The sequence below is a fragment of the Psammomys obesus genome, unplaced genomic scaffold (genome assembly GCF_907164565.1).
Source record: "Psammomys obesus unplaced genomic scaffold, mPsaObe1.curated_primary_1811, whole genome shotgun sequence".
Lineage (NCBI taxonomy): Eukaryota > Metazoa > Chordata > Mammalia > Rodentia > Muridae > Psammomys > Psammomys obesus.
In genome coordinates this window covers 2,379,234-2,402,685 of record NW_026596158.1, presented here as the reverse complement: position 1 = coordinate 2,402,685, position 23,452 = coordinate 2,379,234, and the positions used below count along the sequence as shown (strand labels likewise).

Genomic DNA, 23,452 nt, shown 5'->3' with positions numbered 1-23,452 from the left:
CTCGCCTCCTCAGAGACAGAGGTGTAGACTAGTGAATGAGTTCATGGTCAGCCTGAACAAATAGTGAGACCCTGTCTCAGAAAGCACAAGGGAGTGCCAGGCACGGTGGCACACATCTGTAATCCCAGCCCCCGAGGGGGCAGAGGCAGGCGGATCTCTGTGAGTTCGAGGCCAGCCTGGTCTACAGAGTGAGTTCCAGACCAGCCAGTTCTACATAGCAAGACCCTGCCTCAAAAAGATAACTAAAAAGCGGGTCAGGGAGATGACGCAGCAACGTTAAGATCCTCTACCCAGCTTCAATCCCAGCACCCGCCCGGTGGCTCACAGCCCTCTGTTAACTCCAGTTCCAGGGGATCTGACGCCCTCTTCTGGCCCCTGCAGGCACTGCCCGCACGTGGGACACATGTACATGACATACTTTTTTTTTATTTATCTTTGAAAGATTTATTTACTTACTATGTATACAGTGTTCTGCCTGCACGCCAGAAGGGGGCACCAGATCTCATTATAGATGATTGTGAACCGCCATGTGGTTGCTGGGAATTGAACTCAGGACCTTTGAACCAGCAGCCAGTGCTCTCGACCTCTGAGCCATCTCCAGACCCATGCCATATATTTTTATGTAAAAAAAAAAAAAAAAAGTTTTAAAAAGTAAAGTAAAATGAAGGCTTGGAATGTTGCTCAATGGCAGTGTATTTGCCTAACATACAGTTCTATCCCAAGTAGAGAATAGATAATTAGATAGATAGATAGATAGACAGACAGACAGACAGACAGACAGCGTGAGCACTGGCCATAGATAAATAGCAGGGAACCATTCTCTACAGCATCGTGAGGCCTGGTAGAGAACATTGCGCCCTCCGGTGTATGATGTGTTCTGGAGAGGGTGAGTCACTAAGCGTGGACCTGCATGTAAAATAATAACCCTCATTAGCTCCTTGAAGGGATTCTGGGAAGAGTGACTTCTCGGAAGGTGGCGGCGTAATTTTCGTAATTGCTTAATTATCCCTTCTGAGGTGGAGGAAGCAGTAAAAGTGAGAACAGCTTCAGTGAGAAGGAAATGGAAGTGCCTGAGGGCCAGGGGATCCTTGGACACACCGCCGCTGTTCCACAAAACACGTGGGCTCACTATTAGAACGCTCAGCCCGTGGACACTCGGGGCCAAGCCCAAACACGCCCGTGAAACACTGCATGCAGAAAGCAAGCGCTGAAAGCCACACGCCCACCACACATGCTGAGTTCCATCAGACATGCCGAGACATAAATCCGCAGAACACTCTGGCTCATGCCCACCCGCCTCTACCCCGCTGCCCTTCACTCAGCACGCAAGAGGATTGCCCCAACTTTCCAACAGCTTGTGGGTCAGCCTTTCCATGTGTGTGTCTGTTGTCCATGTGTGTAGGCATGTGTAGGCGCATGTTGGCACATGTTAGTATGTGTGCGTCTGTTTGGACAGCATGTGTGTGGAAGTCTGAGGTTGATGATGGGAATTTCTCTGGTGCTCCTTTTCCTTCCTTCCTTTCTTTCTTTCTTTTCTTTTTCGTTTTTTGAAACAGGGTTTCTCTGTGTAGCTGGGCTGTCCTGGAGCTCATTCTGTAGACCAGGCTGGCCTGAAACTTAGAGATCCGCCTGCCTCTGCCTCCCAAGGGCTGGGATTAAAGGCGTGCGCCACCACAACCCAGCAGCCAAGGCAGATCTTTTTAATATTTATTTATTTATTTATTTATTATGTATACAATGTATGCCTGCAAGCCAGAAGGGGGCACCAGACCTCCTTATAGATGACTGTGAGCCACCGTGTGGTTGCTGGGAATTGAACTCAGGACCTCTGGAAGAGCAACCAGCGCTCTTAACCTCTGAGCCATCTCTCCAAGCCTGCCAAGGCAGATCTTAAACTTCTAATTTTCTTGCCTTACCCTCTGCTACTGAGCCCACCCTCCGCCATTTTTTTGAGACCAAGTCTCTTTGTGTAGTCCTGGCTATGAGTCCTGTGAGTCTATGAGTCCTAACTCGCTTTGTAGAGCAGGCTGGCCTCGAGCTCACAGAGCCCCACCTGCCTCTGCTTCCTAAGTGCTGGGATTAAAGGCGTGCACTGCCACCACTTCCTGCTGAGCCTCGTCCTTAGGTGTACTATTCTGTTTTAAGAATGTTTTTTACTTTATGTGCATGGATATTTTGCCTGCACGTGTGGGGTGCACCGTGTATGTGCCTGGTACCCACGGAGATCACAGAGGATGCTGGATCCCCTGGGACTGAGTTGCAGATGGTAGAGCTGGAAAACTGACCTGGTCGCCGCAGGAAGAGCAAGTGCTCTCGCGTAGCAGCTTCCCCCGAGACTGCAAGTTAGCAGCCTCCCGGGGAGCTCAACAACTCATAATGACTTCAGGAAGTCCCTGGAACTGACCAGATTCACCAGACTCCGACGAGCCTAGCCTCACGCCAGAAGCAGAGACCACCTGAGCTGCCTGGAGGCAGGTTAGCCGGACCGAGCCACCTGCAAAGGACGCTCTCCACAAGCTGTTGAGCGCCTGCAGGCTGCGCAGCGTGCGCCAGGTTCCCAGCTTTCGTGAGCTGTCGCCTCTGCCGAACAGGGCTCTGATGAGGCAGCTGTCCTTGATGAGCCATTTCTGCTCCTGGAAGTTATACCTCACCCATGTTCCTGTAAGCAACCCGATAAAACTCATTTGCTTCACCAAGAAGAGACCTTTGCTGGTTCACCCAACCCTGGTTCTGGTTGTTTGTCCCACAGCCTCCGCCAGGGGGCAGCAGCGTACCGCCGAGCCACTGTGCAGGCCCGCAGTCCTGTAGGACAGCGCCGCCCGCAAACTAAGAGGACTTCATTTCCCAGAAAGCACCGCGACACCCCAGCTTTTCCCCACTCGCGCCTCCAGCCTGTGTACGGGCGCTGGGACGACAGGCCTGCACCATCAAGCCAGGCCTGACTCCCTCGGGTAGTGTAATGTCCATTCCAGAAATGTTTGTGTGTGTGTGTTTCTTTAAAAGATAAAGGTTTCCAGTAAATCTTTCAAGAGGCTGCATTAATTTTAAGGTATTATTATTTTAATATCTATTTATTAGGTATACAATGTTCTGCCTGCGCGTCTGCCTTCACACCAGAAGAGGCACCAGATCTCGTTATAGAGGGTTGTGAGCCACCATGTGGTTGCTGGGAATTGAACTCAGGACCTCTGAGCCATCTCTCCAGCCCTTTAATGTATTATTTAATACTTCGTTAGTATTCAAAAGTTTCATAAATGTTTTTTTTTTAAATTATGATTTATGCAAATAAAAATCAAGGGTATTCAGGTAGCTCTTTCTTTTTTTTTTTTTTTTTTTTTTTCTGTCCTGGACTTGCTTGGTAGACCAGGCTGGCCTGGAACTCACAGAGACCCGCCTGCCTCTGGCTCCCCGGGTGCTGGGATCACAGGCGCGTGCCACCGCACTCTCTTAAGTATTCTGCAACCATCCCCCTCCGGTTCCTTTTTTCTGGCATTTCCCACAGTCTGGTTTAGCTCGGCGCATCTCTTGATGCCTTCCATTGTGCTCTTTAGAATGTTTTCTTAGCATTGATCTATTTTGTGTGCGTGTCTGTTCCCGGGTGGCTCTATGGGGGTCAGAGGACGACTGGCAGGAGTCAGCTCTCCCCCTCCAGTATGTGGGTCGCAGGAATTACGGTTACTGGGGGTGGAACTCGGGTGGTCAGGGCTGACAGGAAGTCACCCTGCCCCCTGAGCCACGTCCCAGTCAGTCCACTGTAAACGGGCAGATTAAAAGGCTGCCTTCATGTTCCGCTTGTGGATGAAGAATGGCGATCAGTTTGGGGTGAGTACTCTTATGGGTAGCGTTGAATTCCACCAGATGCAAATCCCACAGGTTGCCTCCCCGTCCTTTCTCTTGTCCTTCCCTCCTTGGGAGAGTAGTTCTCTTTACATGGTTCAGGCTGGCCTTGGCCTCGCCACAAGTGCTGAAGTTACAGGCCTGAGGTACCACCCCTGGCTTCGGTTGTCTTTGCGATGCTAAGAGCCAATGCTGGAAATTTTTAAAAAAACAAAAAGTTGGCAGTGGTGGCACGTGCCTTCAATCCCAGCACTGGGGAGGCAGAGGCAGGTGGATCCTTGTGAAGTTCGAGGCCAGCCTGGTCTACAAAGCGAGCCCAGGCCAGCCAAGACTACATACACAGAGAAACCCTGTCTTGAAAACTACCTCTCCTAAGAAATAAAAATAAAAGATCTGATGCTGGTTGGGGCTGGAGAGATGGCTCAATGGTTAGGAACACTGGCTGCTCTCCCCGAGGACCCAGGGTTCAGTTTCCAGCCCCCTCACGGTAGCCCACAGTATCGCTAGTTACAGAGGATCCAGTGTCCTCTTCTGTCCTTCGGGGCATCACACACAAAGACATACATGCAGGCAGAACAGTCACACACATAAAACTAAAGAAGAAAGAAGGGAAGGAAGGAAGGGAGGAAGGGAGGAAGGAAGGAGTAAAGAAAGAAAGAAAAAGAAAGAAAGAAAGAAAGAAAGAGAAAGAAAGAAAGAAAGAAAGAAAGAAAGAAAGAAAGAAAGAAAGAAAGAAAGAAAGATCTGACCTCAGTGGCCTCTGCCTGCAGTCCCAGCACTGAGGAGGCTGAGGCAGACAGCTGTAAGATCACACACCCGTCTGGGGTACATGCGGGGACTCTTGTCTGTAAAGGGTGGGTGACTCCTGAGGAGCCGGCCCCTTGTTCGGTGTGCGTGCGTGAGGTCCTGGCTTTGACCTTCAGCAGGAAAGGCGACAGTGAGAGAGAACAGAAGCCCGTGCTGGTGAGGGAGCTCGCGAGTCAGCGGTGCTTGCTGCCGAGGGTGAGGACCCCAGTTCGATCCCCGTGAGCGGCGTGAAGGTGGAGGAAGACGCGGATTGCCCTTCCGGCTTCCGAGTGTGCAGGCCCCCAATGATAACAAACAAACAGGTTTTTAAAGAGAGGAGCTGTGAGGCAAGCTCCCGGCAGCTGCCCACAGTCCCGGGGACAAGCCTGCCTACCCTCTGTGCTCCGAGGGGCCAGACCTGAGCGGAACTGTTGCTTTAACCTCGGCGGCAGCGCCCCGTCGGGGTGATGGGTCATGTGTTTGTTTTCCCAGGGTGAAAATGCATGCGCACAGCTCGGGCATGCGCTGCCACACCCAGCTGCTTGTTTATTTTGTCATTCTTCTCGACCTAGGGTCCGGCTAGGTAGCCTTGCCGGCCTCAGACCCATAGAGCCACTTGCTGAAGTCCCTTAAGACCTGGGATTAAAAAAAAAAAAAAAAAAAAAAAAGGCACCAGCAGCTTTGGCTGTTTGGTGTTTTGTTTTGCTTGGGACCAGGTCTAGGTGTGCCCCCTAGGCTAGACTCGAACTCGTGGCCACCCTCCTGCCTCAGCTTCCCGAGTGCCACCTGAAGCCCCAGTCCTGATACACAGTCCCTATCTGACAATTTGGGAGTTAGATCTAGGGCCCCCGTTTATAAAGCCTGTTTTGGTGGTTTTTAAATCATAGTCAAGGAGGGTTAGAATGCAGTTGGCACAATGCCTGACCAGCAGGCAAAAGCCCTGGACTCCACCCCAGCACCACTAAAAAGCATCTGGAAGTGGTGACAAGGGGCTGGGGGTTCAAGGTCACTGTCAGCTGCAGAGAGAGTTCAAGGCCAGTCTGGGATACAGGAGACACCAAGTCAGATAAACTGATGGCAGCTGAGACGGGTCATTGGGTGAAGGTGCTTTCTGCCAAGCCTGGTGATCTGAGTTCAGTTCTCCGCACCCACATCTCGGAAGGCGGGCAATGACTCTTGCAAGCTGTCCTGTGACCTGCAACTTCCACACATGCAGCATGACACTCCGACCCCACAACACACAACACACACACACACAACACACACACACACACACACTGAATAAAGAGAATTAGAAGTGAAACATCCAAGGGCTGCAGGGCCTAGAAAGCACTCATTTAGCATGCCCAAGGCCCAGGCCCCCAACGTCATCACAGCAAAAAGAAAACTAGAGGCAGGAGTTCGAAGCCAGCCTGGTCAACAAAGCAAGTCTTGGACAGCCAGGGCTACACAGAGAAACCCTGTCTCAACCCACCCCCCCAGGGGAAAAAAAAAAAAAACACAGAAGAAAGAAGAAAGGTGAAAAAGAAAATATCCAACTTTTCCACTAATTCTTTGGCTCTTTCTTCTTTAAGAGCCCTCTCTCTGTAGCGAGACAAGGCTGGATGTCCGAGTGACTCACCAACTTGGCTGTAGTGAGCCGACTGTTGGCCAGGCCCCCGGGGACCGTGACTAGGAGACCTCACAGGGCCTTTCCAGACAGGCAGCCTCTGAGCACGTGGACTTTTCTATTTGAAACCTCCCGTTCTCCACTGCAGTGCCCGGATGGCAGGCTGAAGCACGGCCTTTCCTGAGCCCGCTCCAGAGCCACACGCCGTCGCCCCCACAGGCCGTCATGTCTGCGCTGTCCTGTCCGTTGACAGGATACTCAGATTCAAGAGGAGGCCTTGAGACACCCTCCAACTTTCATCTTTATTATTTCTTATTGGTTTTGTTTTTTCTTAGCCTGTGTGTGTGTTTCTGCCTGCGTGTATGTCTGTGTGAGGGTGTCAGAGCCCCTGGAACAGGAGTTACAGACAGTTGCCATGTGGTTGCTGGGAATTGAACCTGGGACCTCTGAAAGAGCAGTCAGTGCTCTTAACTGCCATGCCTTCTCTCCAGCCCCAGAATTTTTTTTTTTTTTTTTTTTTTGTCAACACAGGGTCTTACTATGTAGTTCTGGCTGGTCTCGAACTCACAAAGACCCATCTCCTTGCCCCCCAAGTGCTGGAACTAAAGGTGTGCGCTGCTATGCCCTGCTTTTCCTTTTTCTCTAAACAGTCCAGGTGAACCTGTGCTCTTCCTGTCTCTGTCCTGCAAGTGCTGGCATTTGCAGGCCTGCGGTGCTGCTCAGCTTCGGTCAAGCCTTATGAGAGCCCTGCTTTACGGCCTCACTGCGCAGCCCCAGCTGTCATGGAACTTTCTGTGTAGACCAGGCTCGCCTTGAACGCACGGGGATCCACCTGTTGTCTCTGCCTCCTGATTGCTGGGATTAAAGGTATACACTCAACTTTTTGTTTGTTTTGTTTTTGTTATTGTTTTCTGAGACAGGGTTTCTCTGAGTAGCCCTGGCTGTCCTGGACTCTGTAGACCAGGCTGGCCTCAGACACACAGCGATCCACCTGCCTCTGCCTCCCGAGTGCTGGGATTAAAGGCGTGCGCCCCCACCTCCCGGCTTGGGGTGCATTTTCTTAATGAATGATTGATGTGGAAGGCACAGTGCACTGTGGGTCCTGACGCCCGGAGGCAGGTGAGTTGTATAAAAAGGCAGGTTGTGAGTAGCGTTCCTCCAGGGCTCTGCTTCCCATCCTGCCTCCAGGCTCCTGTCTTGGTATTCCCAGATGACCTCTAACCTGTAGGCCAAATAAACCCTCTCCTTCCCGCATTGCCTTCTGTCGAGGCCACAGCAACAGAGAGCAAACTAGAACAATGGGGTTAGCTCCTCACTGAACCTCCACAGCCTATCCCTGGGTTTAGTCGGGGATCAAGGGATGGAGAAAAGCTCCTGCTAGCTCTTAGACGATGGAGTCTTAAGCACAGCGGGGAACTGGTATTTTTAGGACTGTGAGGAATTGTTTGGGTGCATAAAATGCGCGCTGTAGGGTAGAAAAGATTAAAACGAGCCCTGAAACAGAGCTGAGCATGGCCAAGGAGAATAGACCTCGTTCTTCCTCGGGGACTAACGCTCAAGCACTCTGGGGCTGATGCCAAGGCAGCAAACACTCAGCTCCTACCTGCCGCCCTGCTGCTCCTTAGGCAGCAGCTTCCAGAGCCTGGAGGCTAGTTTATTACCTGGGTGGGAAGGGCCGAGGGAGTCATCGGGCTCCTGGGGTGAGGAACATCAAGGCCGGGCCACGGCTGGGCGGGGAAGACACCTGCCCTTTCCAGGTTGATATGACATGCAAAAAAAAAAAAAAAAATGGGCGGAATAAAAATTTCCATATCAGAGAGACCAGCAAGAGCGGTGCCAGGCTGGCAGAGCGAGCTCACTGCCCACACCTCAGGGGCCTGGGAGAGAGCTGACTCCTGAGCTGTCCTCTCATCTCCACGAGTTGACCGGGTCACATGCACGCGTCTACACTCGTGGTAAATAATGTTTCAATTTGCACATCCAACATGACCAGAAACGTATACAAATATTGCCGGGAAAAATTCACAGGTGAAACAAAACGAAAAGTAGAGGTCGGAGCTGGGAGCCCCTTTGGTACCCTGGCCTTAACCTTTCCCAGCTGCCCTCACTGCTGAGCCATCTCTCCAGCACTCCCATCCCTCCGTGTGGCTTTTGAGACAAAGTTTCATTAAGTAGCGCTGGCTGACCTGGAACTCAAGAGGTAGATCAGGGCTACATAATGACACTTTGTTTCATTAAAGGAAAAAAAAAAAGTGAAGAAGGTTAATGAGAGGTCTGGGAAGACTGTCCTCTCTCCCACCACCCAGAGACGCCTTGGCATGGAGTTGGCCCATCCCAAGCGCAGGAAAGGCGCTGGTTGGACACGGCACACGGGCAGCGCCTCCTACCCATTTTTTGTCCGTTAAGCCTCAGATGGGACTATCCAGGTCCTGGAACTTGCTGTGTAGACCCGACTGGTCTCAAACTCCCGTAGATTTGTCCGCCTCTGCCTCCCGAGTGCTGGGATCAAAGGCGGGTGCCACCATGCCTGTCCTCCCTGGACTGGCTTAGAGGGACAGGGAGGTGACAGGACAGATCAGTGAGGACTTTGTGTCTAGAGTGAAAAGAACCATTTTTTTCTTTTTCTTTTCAGTGCTGGGGCGTCATGCAGGCCGGGCATGCACTCTCTGAGCTGCTTTTCCTAGGGAGGGAAATTTGACTCCAATGGAATGAAGTGTAGCAGGTACAGAGCTCTGAGTGTGTGGGCAGGAGCAGGGGGAGGGAGGGAGGAGGAGGGAGAGGGGGGGGGGAGGACACCTGCACTTGCTTGCTTTGCAGGTGGTAGGGACAGAGAAGGAGATCAAGGTTGGCAGGGGCAGCACAAGCCTTTAACCTCAGCACTCAGGGAGGCAGAGGCAGTCAGCAGTCAGGTGTGAGTTCAAGGCCAGCCTGGTTTACAAAGCCAGTCCAGGACAGCCAGGGACACACAGAGAAACCCTGTCTCCAATAACCCTACTCCAAAAAAAAAAAAAAAAAAATTGGGGGGGAAGGTTGGCAGCGATAGTGGTTGGGGGAGGGGCGGCACTGAGGGTACAGACAGAGGCCAGTTAGCTTTGCTCAGGCATGGACCGGTGGGGTCCTCACAGACGATCAGCCGGGAGGGAAGTGTGTTGTAATGGGAACACTAGGGAGGCTAGGAAGGATTGCCAGAAGTTCAGTGACAGCCCTTGGTCCAGGAGAGCCCCAAGCTGTTAGAGAGATGGCTCAGTGGTTACAAGCTTGCTGCTTCTGCAAGGCAGACACAGAGATGCATAAACATGAAATAGAATTAAAAAAACAACTAAACAAAAAGCAAAAAAGAAAGGAGAAGGATCGGGTGTGGACAGCTCGGGGATGGACCTCGTTCGTGGCTGAGGAGCCCCTTACTCCCATCCCCCAGGGAGACGATAAACAGAAAGAAGCCTTGAGTCCAGGCCCTGGGACCCCGCCTTGCCCAGGTTGAAGAGAGGGAATTGGGGGCTGGTGACCTAGAGATGAAACAGGACATGCAGGACCCGGGCACACTCCTGTAAACCCAGGGCTTTCGGGGTGGAGACAGGAAGATCGCTTCAAGGCCATTCTCCGTCTGTCAGTGAGATTAAGGCCAGCCTGGGCTATGAGATTCCACCCCACAAAATACACACACAGGGGAAAACTCATCAAAAAGCACCTCAGGGAAGTGCCCAATGGCACAGCGCACAGACAGGGGCAACAAGACCTAAAGCTCACAGGTGCCGGGAGTTGAGAGTTGGGGAGACAGAATTAGAGGACGACAGGATCACCCTGGGAGGGGGCGCTATGAAAACGACAGGCATCGGTTTTCTTTTTTGCGTGTGGTTTCCTTGAGTGAATGTCTTGGTACCGCATTCCTGCCAGTGTCTTCAGAGCCAGAAGAGACCATTAGACCTCCTAGAACAGGACTTACAGGCAGTTGTGAGCCCCTGCTGTGGGGGCTGAGACTTGAACCTGGCTCCTCTGGAAGAGCAGCCAGTGCTCTTAACCCCTGGAGCCATCTCCCCAGCACAGCACCCCTGAAACCTGTTAGGCCTGGCCTGAGCCTGTCAGGCCCAGCAGGTGCCTAGCTACCTGGGAGGTGAGTGAAAAAAGCCCTCCAGAGACCACCATCTATGGATGCAAATGCAAGAGGTTTATTTTGACCATTGTATGATGGGGTCACCCCTGCTGGTCAGCAAAGAGTGGCACTGGGAGACCAAGGCCTTGGGCTTTTAAAGGACAAGGCGAGGGTAATTTTCAGGGGTTGCAGTCTTGGTGATTTAGGATTGGATGAGGTATTTAACTTTTAAAATAATTGGTTGGTTCTGGGCACCCTTAGGTCCAGTCAGCCCTGTCTAAATACCTGATCTTCAAGTTAGTTTGGAATTTCCTGCCATATGAGATATAGCCACAGTTAAAGGTGGGAGAGTGATTAACTCATCCTGTGTCTGTTCTGAGGAGTGGGGGTTACAGGCTTTGGGTCAAAGGTCAAGAGCTATTCAGGAGAAGGACTAGGGGGCCATTTGGCCCAGTTTCCAAACAAAGTTTATCTCACAGGTGCTGGCTGGTGATTTTCTCCACCTAGTAGAGATCTCTGCTTGTTCTCTTCCTTATCTCTGCCCTCGCAGATGGCTAATGTCAGGAACTTTTACATTCCTCGGTTCTCTGGAGAAGCACTAAGAGGTTTTAATTAACATGGGCCTAAAACTTGAAAATATAAGTTATAAGGCAATTAAAGAAACATAGGTTACAAAGTTAGTCTGATTCTTTCCAACCTTTTTTGTTTGTTGTCTTTTGTTTCAGACAGGGTCTCACTATATGGCCCTTGGCTGTGCTCTGGAACTGGGTATGTAGGCTCAGAGGTCTGCCTGCCTCTACTTCCTGGAGCGCTGGGATTAAAGCTGTGTTACAGCCTCAACAGTGCTTAAAAAGTGATAATCACTGTTTGGTTTTTGTTCTTCTTTTTCAAGACATGGCTTCACTGATAGCCCTGGCTGCCCTGGACTTGTTTTGTAGACCAGGCTGGCCTCAAACTCCCAGAGATCCGCCTGCCTCTTCCTGAAGCGCTTTTTAAGTTGTTTTTGAGATAGGGTGTCCTATGGTGTCGCTCACTTGCCCCAGCCTTCTGAGCCTTTGGATTCTAGACATGTGTCATTGTGTTTACTACAGGGTGGCTCTGACAGCCTCACCAGGCCCTGGGCGGGCGGGAGGACAAAGAGGACTTCATAAGGGAGAGACAGCTGAGCTCCTTCCAGCGACGGAGACAAACAAGAAAAGCAAACACAGAAGTGTTTGTAGGCAGAGGACCCCGGCTAGTGCAAGGGACGGCCAGTGAGTTGAGCCTGAGGTCAGCAGGCCGCCCAGTGTGGCCGGGAGGGGTGTGGCAGGAAGGGAATCCATTCAGATGACTTACAGGCGCACCCCGGTGATCCTGCCTGCGGTTCAGAGCCTGCAGTTTCGCTCCTGTTACACCTTGCCTCCCACACACAGGCTTGGCTAGCAATTACCTGGCCTGGTCCCAGCAAGCCCTTAGGTGCTGTTAGGAGCGACTACGATCCTGTCATTTGAGTGACTATCATTTGAGTGATTATCATATTAAGCTATTGGGGAGTCTTTGGGTAAGGACGGCAGTGAAGGGAGCAGGTGAGGCAGAGGCCACAGCCCCCACACACACACACACGGGCTGCGGTGAGGACATGCGAGCTGGCGGGCGCAGACTACTGAGGAACTGGCAGTTATCACACTGGTTAAGGGTGAGCGAGAGTCAATGAGCTTGGGGACCCGGATGAGCTCAGGGAACAGCGCGCTGGCATTTACTGTGTAGTTCTCTCTTAATTCCGGGGAACCTGTGTCTAACCTGCTCCCCTTTGAGACAGGGTCTCGTGTAGCCCAGGCTGGCCACAAACTTGAGAGGTGCCGAGAATGGCCTCCTGCCCCCACCGACCAAGGGCTGGCGTTCCAGGTGTGTGTCCTCACGCCCGGCCATGCTCCCATTTTGCAGATGAGGGAATCATTGCTCACGGACATCATCAGGCCGCCGTATTAGGGATGAGCAATGAAGACTCAAGTTGAGCTTTACATAAGTCCCCAGGGAGCGGCCAGACTGCCTAGGAGCCAAAAAGGGAGGGAGCTAGGTGGGAGGCAGGAACTGACAGTAAACGGATCACACCTGTAATCCTAGCACTCTGAAAGCAGAGGCGGGAGGATTGCTTCGAGTTCGAGGTTAGCCGGGGCCTTAGGAGGAGTGCAGCGTTAGCTTGGGATGTTCAGTAAACCCACTACAGCCAAGGGTGACCTGGGTCTGGTTCCCAGGACGCTCCAGGACCTGGGCGTTAGGCTGCCCTGTCAGTCTGGACAGCTTTGAACTTGTGGCGGCGCGTGCAGCGGAGAGGTTAGGTAGGGAGAGACGCACACGCCCGCAGCCCGCTAGGCTGGGGGCGGGGAGGAGCTCCCGCGCAGGCGCAGTCGGCAAGGGCGGGTCTAGGACCGCGCAGGAGTCCCAACCCTTAGTCAGTGGGCCCGCCCTCCTGAACCGGACACAGCCGGAGGCCGGAGAGCGGGCGAGCGCAGCCGCGGACCGCCGGATCCCCAGGTGAGCCGGGCCAGCACCCCCGCACCCCGCGGAGCCGGGATCGGCGGTCCTCAGATCGGGAGGGGGGGGGCCTTGAACTCGCGGCCTCGGGGGTCCTCGAACCTGCGTTCTCGGATCGGGCCTGTCACCCCCTCCCGAGCACCGCGACATCAGCCCAGAGCTCCGAGGGGCGCCCCAAAGGAGCCACGACCCGAGGCCCCGGCTCCCGTCCGCGGCGGGAGGAGCCCCGTTATCCGGGCCCCCCGGGGCGCACAGCCGCCACCTGGGGCCGGGAGTCCGCGGATCCGGTGGTGACACCGTAGCCCTGTGCTCGTCCACCCGGAAGGGGCTGCCCGAGCTCGGCCCTGGGGCGCTACCCCCTCCGCCCCCCCCCCGCCGGGAGAGGCCTCCGCCCCGGACTCACAAGTTGGGGTCCCCCCCGCCGCGCCCAGGCTGGGCGACCCCCGCGGCAGCCCAGGCTGGCCCTGCCCTGCGTCTCCAGCCCCAGCCTCTCCGCTCCTGGGGTCGCAGCAGGCTGTGCCCCCGCTCCCCGCGGCGCCCACGCGTGCACCCCAGCCTGGGCCAGGGTCCCCTCCAGACCCTCGGAGGTGGCTCTCCCGCCCGGGCTAGCGGGCCGCGGGCGCCTGTCGGGACCCCCAGCCCGAGGCCGCGCCCCCTGCCGGAGCCGCGGGGAAGTGCATCTCCCCCGGCCGGGAAGGGCTGGGCTCTGGGCGTGGCGACCGCCTGACCCCGCCCCTCGCCCCGCCCCCGCCCCGCCCTCTCTCCGCAGGACCCAGTCGCAGTCATGTTCCTGGTGAACTCGTTCCTGAAGGGCGGCGGCGGCGGCGGAGGAGCAGGCGGGGGCCTGGGGAACGTGCTGGGAGGCCTGATAAGCGGAGCGGCCGGCGGGGGCGGCGGCGGCGGCGGCATGGGCGGCATGGGGCTGGGAGGAGGCGGCGGCGGAGGAGGGACCGCCATGCGCATCCTGGGCGGGGTCATCAGCGCCATCAGGTGAGGCGGGGCCTGGCGGCTCGGAGGAGTGTCGGCTGGTGGGGCTGGGGGGAGGCGTGAGGGAGGAGGATGGGGCGCAGGGAGGCTGGCGCGGACCCCCTTGGAGGGGCGGGCCCCGCTGGAGTCGGGGTGGGATTTCGGGGTACCGATTGGTACCCCGGGGTGGTTCTGACGTCCGTGATTGGTGGATGCTCCTCCGCGACTCCTGCCTGACGGTGGGCTCGTGGGAGGGGTTGGCCTGATGGCGAAGGAGAAGCGGTAGGTCCATGCTGTTGAAAGTTGGGACCCGTCAGGACCTGGGTAGACGGGAGGAGGAGGGACCACCTAAGGAAGGGAGGCTGGAGCTTGAGGGGTTGCCATGACCGTTCTGCTACCCGTTGGAGGCTCTAACCCCGCCCCCCCATCATCTCCCCCCAGCGAGGCCGCTGCTCAGTACAACCCGGAGCCCCCGGTAAGCCGCCCTGGGCAGGAGAGACCCTCCCACCCGAGGCCGGGTCACCTTCCCCATCCCTATCGGGATGTCCCCTGCCATTGACAGTGTCCTTTCTGAAGGCCCCAAGGCTTAGCTGCACTCACTTCAGGCTCCCTGGCCCTCACTGCCCAGCCCGCCCCCTCCTTTCCCTGGGACTCATGGATGGGAGGAGAGGGAAGTGGTTCTGTTCTGAGATCTCCTCTCTCTGCAGCCGCCGCGAGGCCACTACGCCAACGTTGAGGCCAATGAGAGCGAGGAGGTAAAGCAGTTCAGGAGACTTTTTGTCCAGCTGGCCGGCGACGTAAGTATCTCGGGGCCACTGGCCCTGCCTCGCTATGACCCCCCGGCACTCCTCATCCTCTTCTATGAGTATCGGGACCGACTCCATCTCCCTCCCTTAACTTCCGCCCCCAGGACATGGAGGTCAGTGCCACAGAACTCATGAATATCCTCAACAAGGTCGTGACTCGACGTGAGTGGCCAGGGCCAGGGCCTAGGGAGGGTTTACAGGCCGTGTGGGCCGGGGCAACCGTGGTCTCTGACCTCTGAACTCCAACCTGTTCCGCCCTTAGACCCGGATCTGAAAACTGATGGTTTTGGCCTTGACACTTGTCGAAGCATGGTGGCTGTGATGGATGTATCCTTTTGGGGTCAGCCTGGAGGAGGTCTGGGGTGAAGAGGGGGTTTCTGAGAGCGCGTTGGGGACAGCCACGGTGGAGTTTTCGTACATGGCAACAGATAGTACCAGCTGCCACAGCTAGGACTTCACCTAGATGAGTGGGCACAACTTCACAGAACCTTTTTAGACAGGGACAGTGTAACAGGAAAGGACACAGGCTCAGAGAGATGTGGGCTCGTCTCTGGCCAGACCACCCAGAATTCACCTGATCAGAATATCTGATTGTGGAAGCTGATCAGGCTTGCGGCTAGTTGGGACTTGGATAGCAGAAGCAGTCCTTTGAGGAAGAAACGGCAGGTTAAGAATTTGGACTTGGGAGTCTTGGGCTTGAGAATCTAAGCTTCTTTCATTTCTGTATTTAATCTTAAACAATATTTATTTGTTTATTCATTGGTTTTCGAGACAGGATTTTCCTGTGTAGCCCTGGCCGTCCTGCAACTTGCTCTATAGACCAGGCTGGCCTTGAACTCTGAGATCCCCCCGCCTCTGCCTCCTGAGGGCTGGGATTACAGGACTGTGCCGCCACTGCCCGGCTAACAATTTTTAATGATATGTTTGTTTTTGTGTGTATGAGTGTTTATGAATGTGTGTGTGCACCAGCTACGTGTCTGGTGCCAGAGGAGGGTAGGAAAGGGTATCAGACCTCTCAGGACTGGAGTTAAAGACAGTGTGGGCTGCCTGTTGATGCGGGGAACTGAACCCAGGTCCTCTCTGCAAAGGCACCCAGTGCCCTTAACCACTGTGCCATCTCTCCCGCCCCGAAAACATAAACAAGCTTCCATACATTATTTACCAAGGGCCACAACTGCATGCACACACATTTAAACACATCCCAAGAGCGTTCCCTACGCATGTGGGGTATGGGGGAATGTGTGCAGGGACACACATGACCGTTCGCACACAGGCCAGTTAATAGCCAGTCATGAGTGCGTGCACTCCCAGCACACTCTCCCCACTCAGCCATCTCCTCGGCCCCTATCCCCACCCGAAGGCTGTGGCTGGCCTGGAACCAACTATGTCCACCAGGCTAGATGTCAGAGCACACAGATACACCTGCTTTTGCCTCCTGTGTGCCGGGACTGCAGGCCGGAAGTATCATGCCCAGCCAACCTTGTTTTGTTTTTTGTAGGGTCTTTCGGTAAACTCCAGGCTACCAGGAGACTCTTCTGTTGGATTTTTAAAAAAGATTTATTTATTTCATGCATATGAGTGTTCTAATCTGCATTTACATCTGCCAGAGGAGGAAATCAGTTCATGTTATAGATGGTTGTGAGCCACCGTGTGGTTGCCAGGAATTGAACTCAGGACCTTTAGAAAGGGCAGATGGTGCTCTTAACCAGTGAGCCAGCCCTGCAGTCCACTGTGAGACTCTTAACACTTCTTCCTTTGCATCCTCAGTGCTGGGATTATAGCATAAGACCCTGTCCAAGAAACAAACAAAAAAAAAAATTAAATAGGGCCTTATTGTGTAACCCTGGCTGGCCTGGAATTTACTACATAAACCAGGCTGGTCTTGAACTCACTGGGGATGCTTGCCTTTGCCTCCTGAGTGTTGGGATTAAAGATGTGTGCCACCATAGCCAGCCAAACCTTTTGCTAAACAAACCAAACCATGCCTGGGTGACATGACTATAGTGTTGAATGGCAGCTAGCTCAGATTCCCAGGTTTCTTGTCAGGTACCCAGTACATACAGTACAGCATCTGGGTTGAGTTATTGTGTGTGTGTGTGTGTGAGAGAGAGAGAGAGAGAGAGAGAGAGAGAGAGAGACTTGGTATTAAACTAGGCCTCCTCTACTTCAAGCTATATCCCTAGTTTGCTGATTTATTTATGTATGGACAGGCTCTTGCTATATAGCCCAGACTGACCGTGAACTGGCTCTAGCCTGCTGCCTCTTGGCTTCCGGAGTACTAGGACTGCAGCATATACAACCACACCCAGTTTAGTGCTGTATTTTTGGAGCCCTGAGATGGGTCTCAGATTTCAAGGCTGGCCTTGAAATCAGTTTGTAGCCAGAGTTGATCCTGAACTCCTGACCTTCCTTTCTTTCCCTCTCAAGTGTGCTAGAGTTATAGGTAAATGCCCCCATGCCTGGCTTGGCTTACCTTTACTCTGATCTGTGTGTGTGTGTGTGTGTGTGTGTGTGTGTGTGTACCAAACCCAAGTCCTCTGCAAGAACAGTGAGTTCTTCTAATTGCTAAGCCATCTCTCCAGCCGTCCAAGTTTGTTTTATTGTTATTTTTAAAAGTTAGCATTATGGTTAATCCCAGCACTAGCAGAGGCAGAGGCAGGCAGATCTCTGAGTTCAAGGCCAGCCTGGTCCACAGAGTGAGTTCCAGGGCAGCCAGGGCTGCACAGAGAAACCCTGGGTTGAAAAAACAAAAAGGAAAAAAAAGTTAGCATTGCGGCATTAACACACACACACCGCGTTTTGCCTCGTTGTTCTTAACTTCCTGCCAGAGTGACACCACAGGCAAGCTGGGCTTTGAGGAATTCAAGTACCTCTGGAACAACATTAAAAAGTGGCAGGTACGGGGCAGCCTGTGGAACTCCCAGCACCCAATCCCCAGGGGTGGGGACGCCGCTCCTTGACGCCTGGCTGGACCCTGTCTTCTCTGTCCCCAGGCTATATACAAACGCTTTGATCTTGACCGATCGGGGACCATCAGCAGCCGGGAACTCCCAGGGGCCTTTGAGGCCGCAGGTAGGCCAGCAGAGTTCCAGGGGGCTGTGCTGGGGACTGAGTGGCCGGGGCACCAGAGCTCACGCAGATCCTCAGACACAGCTGCTTGCAGGGTTCCACCTGAACGAACATCTCTACAACATGATCATCCGGCGATATTCCGCAGAAAATGGGGACATGGACTTCGATAACTTCATCAGCTGCTTGGTCAGGCTGGACGCCATGTTCCGTGAGTGACCTCTGGATCCCTGACAGGGTGGGGGTTCGCCGAGCCGCATTGGCCAAGGTCTCCCCTTAGCCTGGCCTTCAGGTGAGCAGTGCCTGGCTCACCGGGTAGCAACGGATGGGGCTCGTGGCTGGAATGGGACAGGCCACTGAGAGCCTCCTGGGCTGTGAGAGGGAGCCCGGAGGTGGTTTAGACCAGTGCAGGGAATTGGGGAGGGCTGCCTGGAGGAAGGCGAACGTGAACTGAGAGACTGAGGATGGGGAGTGAAGCTAGAGAGGGCAAGGAAGGGAGCAAAGGGAGGCGGCCCTGCTGTTGCTGTTTTAGGTTTATTTGTTAGTGGAGTTTGTCCTTACATGTGGGGGTCAATAGACAACTTGCAGGAGTCTCTCTCTGTGTCACTCTCTGTCTCTCTCTCCTCTCAAGTGCTGGGATTGAAGGCATGTGCTGTCACGCCTAGGCTGGCTTTCTGGCCTGTTTGTCTACTTATGTGTATGATCCTTTAGCCTGCCCGATGCCAGGGGTTGTCGGATCCTCCTTGAACTGGAGTCACACAGGTGGTGAGCTGCCACATGCATGCTGGGAATTAAACCAGGGGCTCTCAGCCCCTGCGCCATCTCTCCAGCCCCATCTTGGCTGATTTTTGAGACAGGTTTTCATGTAGTTTGGGTTGATTCCTGACGTGATTTGTAGCGGAGGGAGACCTTGAACTTCTGATCCTGTAGTGAGAGCTTTCATAAAGACAGCTGTAAGAGTCCTAAGGCTCCCTCAGAAGTGGGAACTATTTCCCCCTTGTTTCGGTGGAGGAAGCTGGAAAGGCAGAATTGGACTTTGTGTTTGTCTGAGAACTTAACTAAGCAAAGAGAAGAAATGGGAGTGGTGGGCATGGCGGGCTTGCTGTGTAGTGCTGGGGATGGCATTGTAGAGCCAGGGCAGGCCTAGACAACGGAGGGACAGGTCAGCCCAGGAAAGGCGGGGCATTAAGAGTGAAACCACAAGTTAGGTGTGGTGGTACACACCAGAGATCCCAGCACTTAAGATTCAGAGGCCACAGGAGCTCGAACTTGACTGCACGGCAAATTTGAGGCCTTTGTGAGACCTGTCTTAAACCAAAATTAATTAATTAGTCACTTAATTAGAAGGGCTAGGATCTAGCTTAGTCGGTACAGGAAGCCCTGGGTTTGATACCGAGCCCTGAGTTAGCCTGAGCATGATGGCCCACACCTGTAATCAGCACTCAGGACGGAGACACAGGAGGATAAGAAATCCAAGGAGAAGTGTCCCCTGGCCTGTGGGAGAACCAGGGGCATCAAGGACACTGGATGTGGCCGCCTGAAGGCTCAGCCCTGGTGAGGGAAGGGACAGACTCAGTGTGGGCAGCTCTGCCTTGGTTTGGGTGTGGGTGAGAAGCATCAGGCTGCAGGGCAGGCGTGGGGACCCAGCAGACTCCAGGGCCAAGAAACAGATTGCCAAGTTCCCTCATTTTAGGGGCCTGTTTGGGTGACAACTAAAGAGGACGTAGCACAAGTGTTGAGAAAGAGTCCTGGGTTCCAGCCCAGTTTTCTGTCCTATCTTGCTGTGTGATCACATCAGTGTATGTGGTTCCTTACTGAGGTGTCAGGGGTTGAACCCTGTTCTTCAGGCATGATAGGCAAGAAGTCTATCACTGTGTTATAATACCCTAGTTCTGTGCTTCATTTAAAAATGCCACATGCTCACTGAATTAAGGTTTTTGTTTTGTTTCTCCAGACAGGGTTTCTCTGTGTAGCCTTATCTGTCCTGGACTTGCTCTGTCGACAAGGCTGGCCTCGAACTCAGAACTCAGAGTTCCACCTGCCCCTGCCTCCAGAGCTCCAGAGTGCTGGGAATAAAGGTGTACACCACCACTGCCCAGCAAGAATTAGATATTTTACTGATTTAATTTTCTTCTCTTCTTCTCATTATTATTATTATTATCATAGATAGAGTTTCATGGATCCTGACTGGCCTTGAACTCCCGTATGTAGCTAAGAGTGATAACTGAACTCAAGACCCTCCTTCCACAGTCCGCCGAGCGCCGGGATTACAAGCATGTAGCACCACGTGTTTCTGAAGTTCTTTGCGCACTGCTTGCTTGGCACAGGAAAAAAAGAACGGAACACTAACTGTCATTATCAACGACATCCTCATTATCCTATGGCCAGTCAGGGCTGGCACAAGCCTTTAATCCTACTGCTGCTCTGGAGGCAGAAGCAAAGAGATCTCCATGAGTTTGAGGCCAGCCAAGAGGGTATTTAGTGAGGCCCTGTCTGAAAGTAAAACAACACAAAAAGAGAACGGCCGTCAGTACAGGATAACAGTACGTACTGTTACCCCGGAAGCATCTAAGCCCGCCCTTCCTTTCTCCTCCAGGTGCTTTCAAATCTCTCGACAAAAACGGCACCGGACAAATCAGGGTGAACATCCAGGAGGTGAGATGGCTTCTCCTGGGGGCAGGGGCTCAGCTATGAGTTCCAGTCCCTACCGGCTGCTTTGGCAGCAGGCTCTGGCTAAGCGGTTCTCCGGCGCCCTCTGCTCACCTATGCCTTCCTTTTCCAGTGGCTGCAGCTGACTATGTATTCCTGAACGGGAGTCCCAGGTCATCACGGAGCCCTCCTCGATCCTGTCTGCAGCCACATTTTCATGGTCATGCCCTGCTCCCTCAGGCCCATCTTCTCCCTGTTGTGATACCCAGCCTCCCAGTGAGCCGCCAGAGCCTGGCGTGCCCCAGCTTGCCAAACCCTGAGTTGCCCCCGGCTCTAAGACAAGCAAGCGTGCCCCACTGCAAGTCCCCTCACCACACCCAGCCCACACCCTCTGTTACCTCCATCCTGTCTGTGTGCCAAGCCTAGCACTGTGTTGCTCATGTCCCGAGGGCCCCGTCTTAGTTCTGGGAGGGTCACTCTGGTCCCTGCACACCCTATTCCACACTCATTCAGCCACCTCCCAGGCAGCCAAGCAAACTCCAGGCCCGGCAGGGCTGCCCCAGTGCCTTTGCCCGCTCTGTTCCTGAGCTGTCCGGCCCAGAAGGAAATAAACTCTCCTCGCTGCTTCCTACGGGCTCTGAGTCCAGGGAGGAGGGAGCACGAGGTCCAGAGAGTAGCTTGGCTGTCTATTTAATGTGTGTGAGTGTATCATGTACATATATGCACCATGTATGTGCCAGCCTCTGAGTCCGGAGGTACCGGGTTGTGAGCTGGGGGGTGGGTCTGAACCCCGATCCTCTGCAATAGCCGCAAAGCACCGTCTCTCCAGCCCCACAGCTGGTTAGGGGAGCTCTCTTCTGGGCTGCTGTGTGTTTTCTGCTCTGCATCTTTTTTTCCCTCAGACTGGGTTCCGAGTTGAGACTTAGCCTGCCTCTGTTAGGCTTCTCCCGGACCCCGAGCAGGCTCAGAATGGGGCTCAGAATCCCCAGAGATCCCCTCGAAGCTTCCCAAGCTGTTAGGTCTCTGTGACCGTCTGTCCATGTTTGTAGCTTCCCGCACCTCAGTCTTGTGGGTCCTTCAACTGATTGACTGATCCTGAGGATGGAACCCAGGGCTGACACACTCTCTTTCACACACACATACACACACACACACCACACACACACTCATTCACTGGTGGATTGTATGCTCTATTCTAGTCAGCAAGCGGCAGTGCTCAGCATCTCCATTTTGAGGCAGGGTCTGTACGACCGCAGCCCTGGCCAGCACCTTTCCTCCCCTCTGGGCCTCTGCAAGCGGAGGGGATTCCATTGCAGAGGACAATACCCCTGCTCCACTGAGCACTACCACTGCGGGTCCTCCGCCCAGCCCCGTGGACACTCCCCCCCCCCCCACAAGCAGGTTGTCCTAGGTCCAGCACGAGGGACCCAGAGCCGGGGTACAGACCCCTGGGCTGCGGGAAGGTGAGCAGGGACACACAGACAGGCCAGAGCTGGGTTCTCGGGAGATTAGCACATTTATTGGTGTTCGTCCTGGTGTCTCGGTTTCACTTCTTGTGGGGGAAGGCGGCCCAGCCCAGGCAGTATAGGCTGTAGGCAGTGCCTAGGAAGGAAGAGTTGGTGGATATAGTTCCCTCTCAAGCTGTGGCAGGGGCTCCAGCAGCCCCTCCTTAGGTTTCCCCAGCCCGTCGGCGATCACAGCTCCAGTTCAGCCGTCAGCTTCCTCCCAAGCCAGAGTCCTCACGGGGAGTCCCCGCCCCCGCCCGTTTTGATCGGACCAGGCCAGGAGCTGGGCCAGCTTCCTCAGCCCAGCTCGGTTCCCATCCCTCCTGAAGCACCGACAGACCGACCGACCCCCTGGCTGGTCCACATCCAGGGCGACCCAAAGGGCCGGGTTCTCACCTCCCAGGGTCAGAGCCATCGTCACTCGGTACAGGACGCTGTCCGTTGCCCCGCCCTTCAGGTGTACCGGGAGGTCATTGTCGGCCTGAGGGGTGAGGATGAGAACGGGGTTGCGGGCTCCCGGGCAGGCCTGTCCTGCTACACGCTGGGCCCAGAGACGGTCCCGCCTACCTGGAAGAGTTTCTGCTTCTCTGGCACACGGTTCTCCAAGTGGCTCCTGGTAGATGAGCTGAAAGAACGGACCAGAGCCCGGGAGACCTAGAGGGATAGGGGGTGGGTGGGCTGGCGGCCCCCGCTCTTCGAGGTGGGGACTGTGTCTGGTGAACACCTTAAGGGGAGGGTATTAGTCACCAGCCAGATGGGAAGGGATTCGGGCCAAGAAGACGCTGGTGGAGGCCTAGGATCCCAGCCTTCAAGCGGGAAGATCAGGAGTTCGGGGCCAGCCCGGGGCACTTGGTAAGCGTTTAAACCCCGAGGGAAGGTATCACACGTATATTATCACCCGTGGGGGGTGCGGGCAGGGGAAGGGGACGCACCCCGCTTCGCAGCCTGGGCCACGTGAGACCCCGCGTCAAAGCAAAAAGAAAGGGGGGAGGGAGGGGTGGGGGTGGGGAAACGGTGCCTCCAGGGCACAGCGTGGAGGTCCCCGGGGACTCCTGTGTTGTGGCTGTGAAGTAGGTGCTTGGGGGGTTGAGGGAGAGGGATGGATCAATTAATAAGAGGGAAAAAAAAATCAGGGTCCAGGGTTGTGGGGTTCCCTCCCACCCCGGCACGGCCCGCGGGGGGCCTCACCCGCAAGGCGCTCATCCTGCGTCCCCGGCCGCCTCGGTCACCTCCCCTCTCTGCCCAAGGACGCGCGCGGCACCTTACGGCCGGGGAACTGCAGGCCCCGCCCCCTGCGCGGGGCTGGACGGCTGGGGCGTGGCCGGGCCCGGCTGGTCCAATGGGCTCGGGGCGAAGGGGTGAGCCCCGCCCCGCGCTGCGCCTTTCCGCCTTGGGAGTCCCAGCATCACCGCGGCTGCTAAGTACCCGCTGGTAACTGGGGGGCCGAGAGGGCAGAGGCGAACTCAGTCTCTCTACAGAATGCGGTGTTTGCGCCTCGCACCTCAGTTTCCACATTTGTTTCCTGAAGGCCAAGTCGGGATCTTCCCTGGTGTCCTTGAGGAAAGGAGGAGGCATCCGGACCAGAGTATTTGCCAAGCCAGAATTGATATAAAAATAAAAA

General features: G+C 54.7%; 3 protein-coding genes across 3 annotated transcripts; 2 read left to right on the top strand and 1 right to left on the bottom strand.

Moving 5' to 3' along the window:
• Positions 1-12,166: 12,166 nt before the first annotated feature.
• LOC129667197 (uncharacterized) lies at positions 12,167-13,563 on the top strand. The gene is made up of 3 exons (XM_055594693.1): positions 12,167-12,206; positions 12,787-12,836; positions 12,976-13,563. Exons 1-3 carry the CDS (start codon positions 12,167-12,169, stop codon positions 13,561-13,563), a joined length of 678 nt encoding a protein of 225 aa, XP_055450668.1.
• Capns1 (calpain small subunit 1) lies at positions 12,736-21,002 on the top strand. The gene is made up of 11 exons (XM_055594957.1): positions 12,736-12,836; positions 13,606-13,826; positions 14,244-14,277; positions 14,510-14,599; positions 14,713-14,770; positions 14,871-14,935; positions 17,437-17,505; positions 17,602-17,680; positions 17,772-17,888; positions 20,274-20,332; positions 20,460-21,002. Exons 2-11 carry the CDS (start codon positions 13,621-13,623, stop codon positions 20,484-20,486), a joined length of 804 nt encoding a protein of 267 aa, XP_055450932.1. The 5' UTR covers positions 12,736-12,836; positions 13,606-13,620; the 3' UTR covers positions 20,487-21,002.
• An 817-nt stretch (positions 21,003-21,819) lies between these two features.
• On the bottom strand, positions 21,820-23,107 carry LOC129667302 (cytochrome c oxidase subunit 7A1, mitochondrial). Its single transcript, XM_055594880.1, has 4 exons — positions 23,020-23,107; positions 22,399-22,485; positions 22,228-22,312; positions 21,820-21,928 (listed from the first exon to the last, which is right to left on the bottom strand). Exons 1-4 carry the CDS (start codon positions 23,032-23,034, stop codon positions 21,873-21,875), a joined length of 243 nt encoding a protein of 80 aa, XP_055450855.1. The 5' UTR covers positions 23,035-23,107; the 3' UTR covers positions 21,820-21,872.
• Between the last annotated feature and the right edge of the window lie 345 nt (positions 23,108-23,452).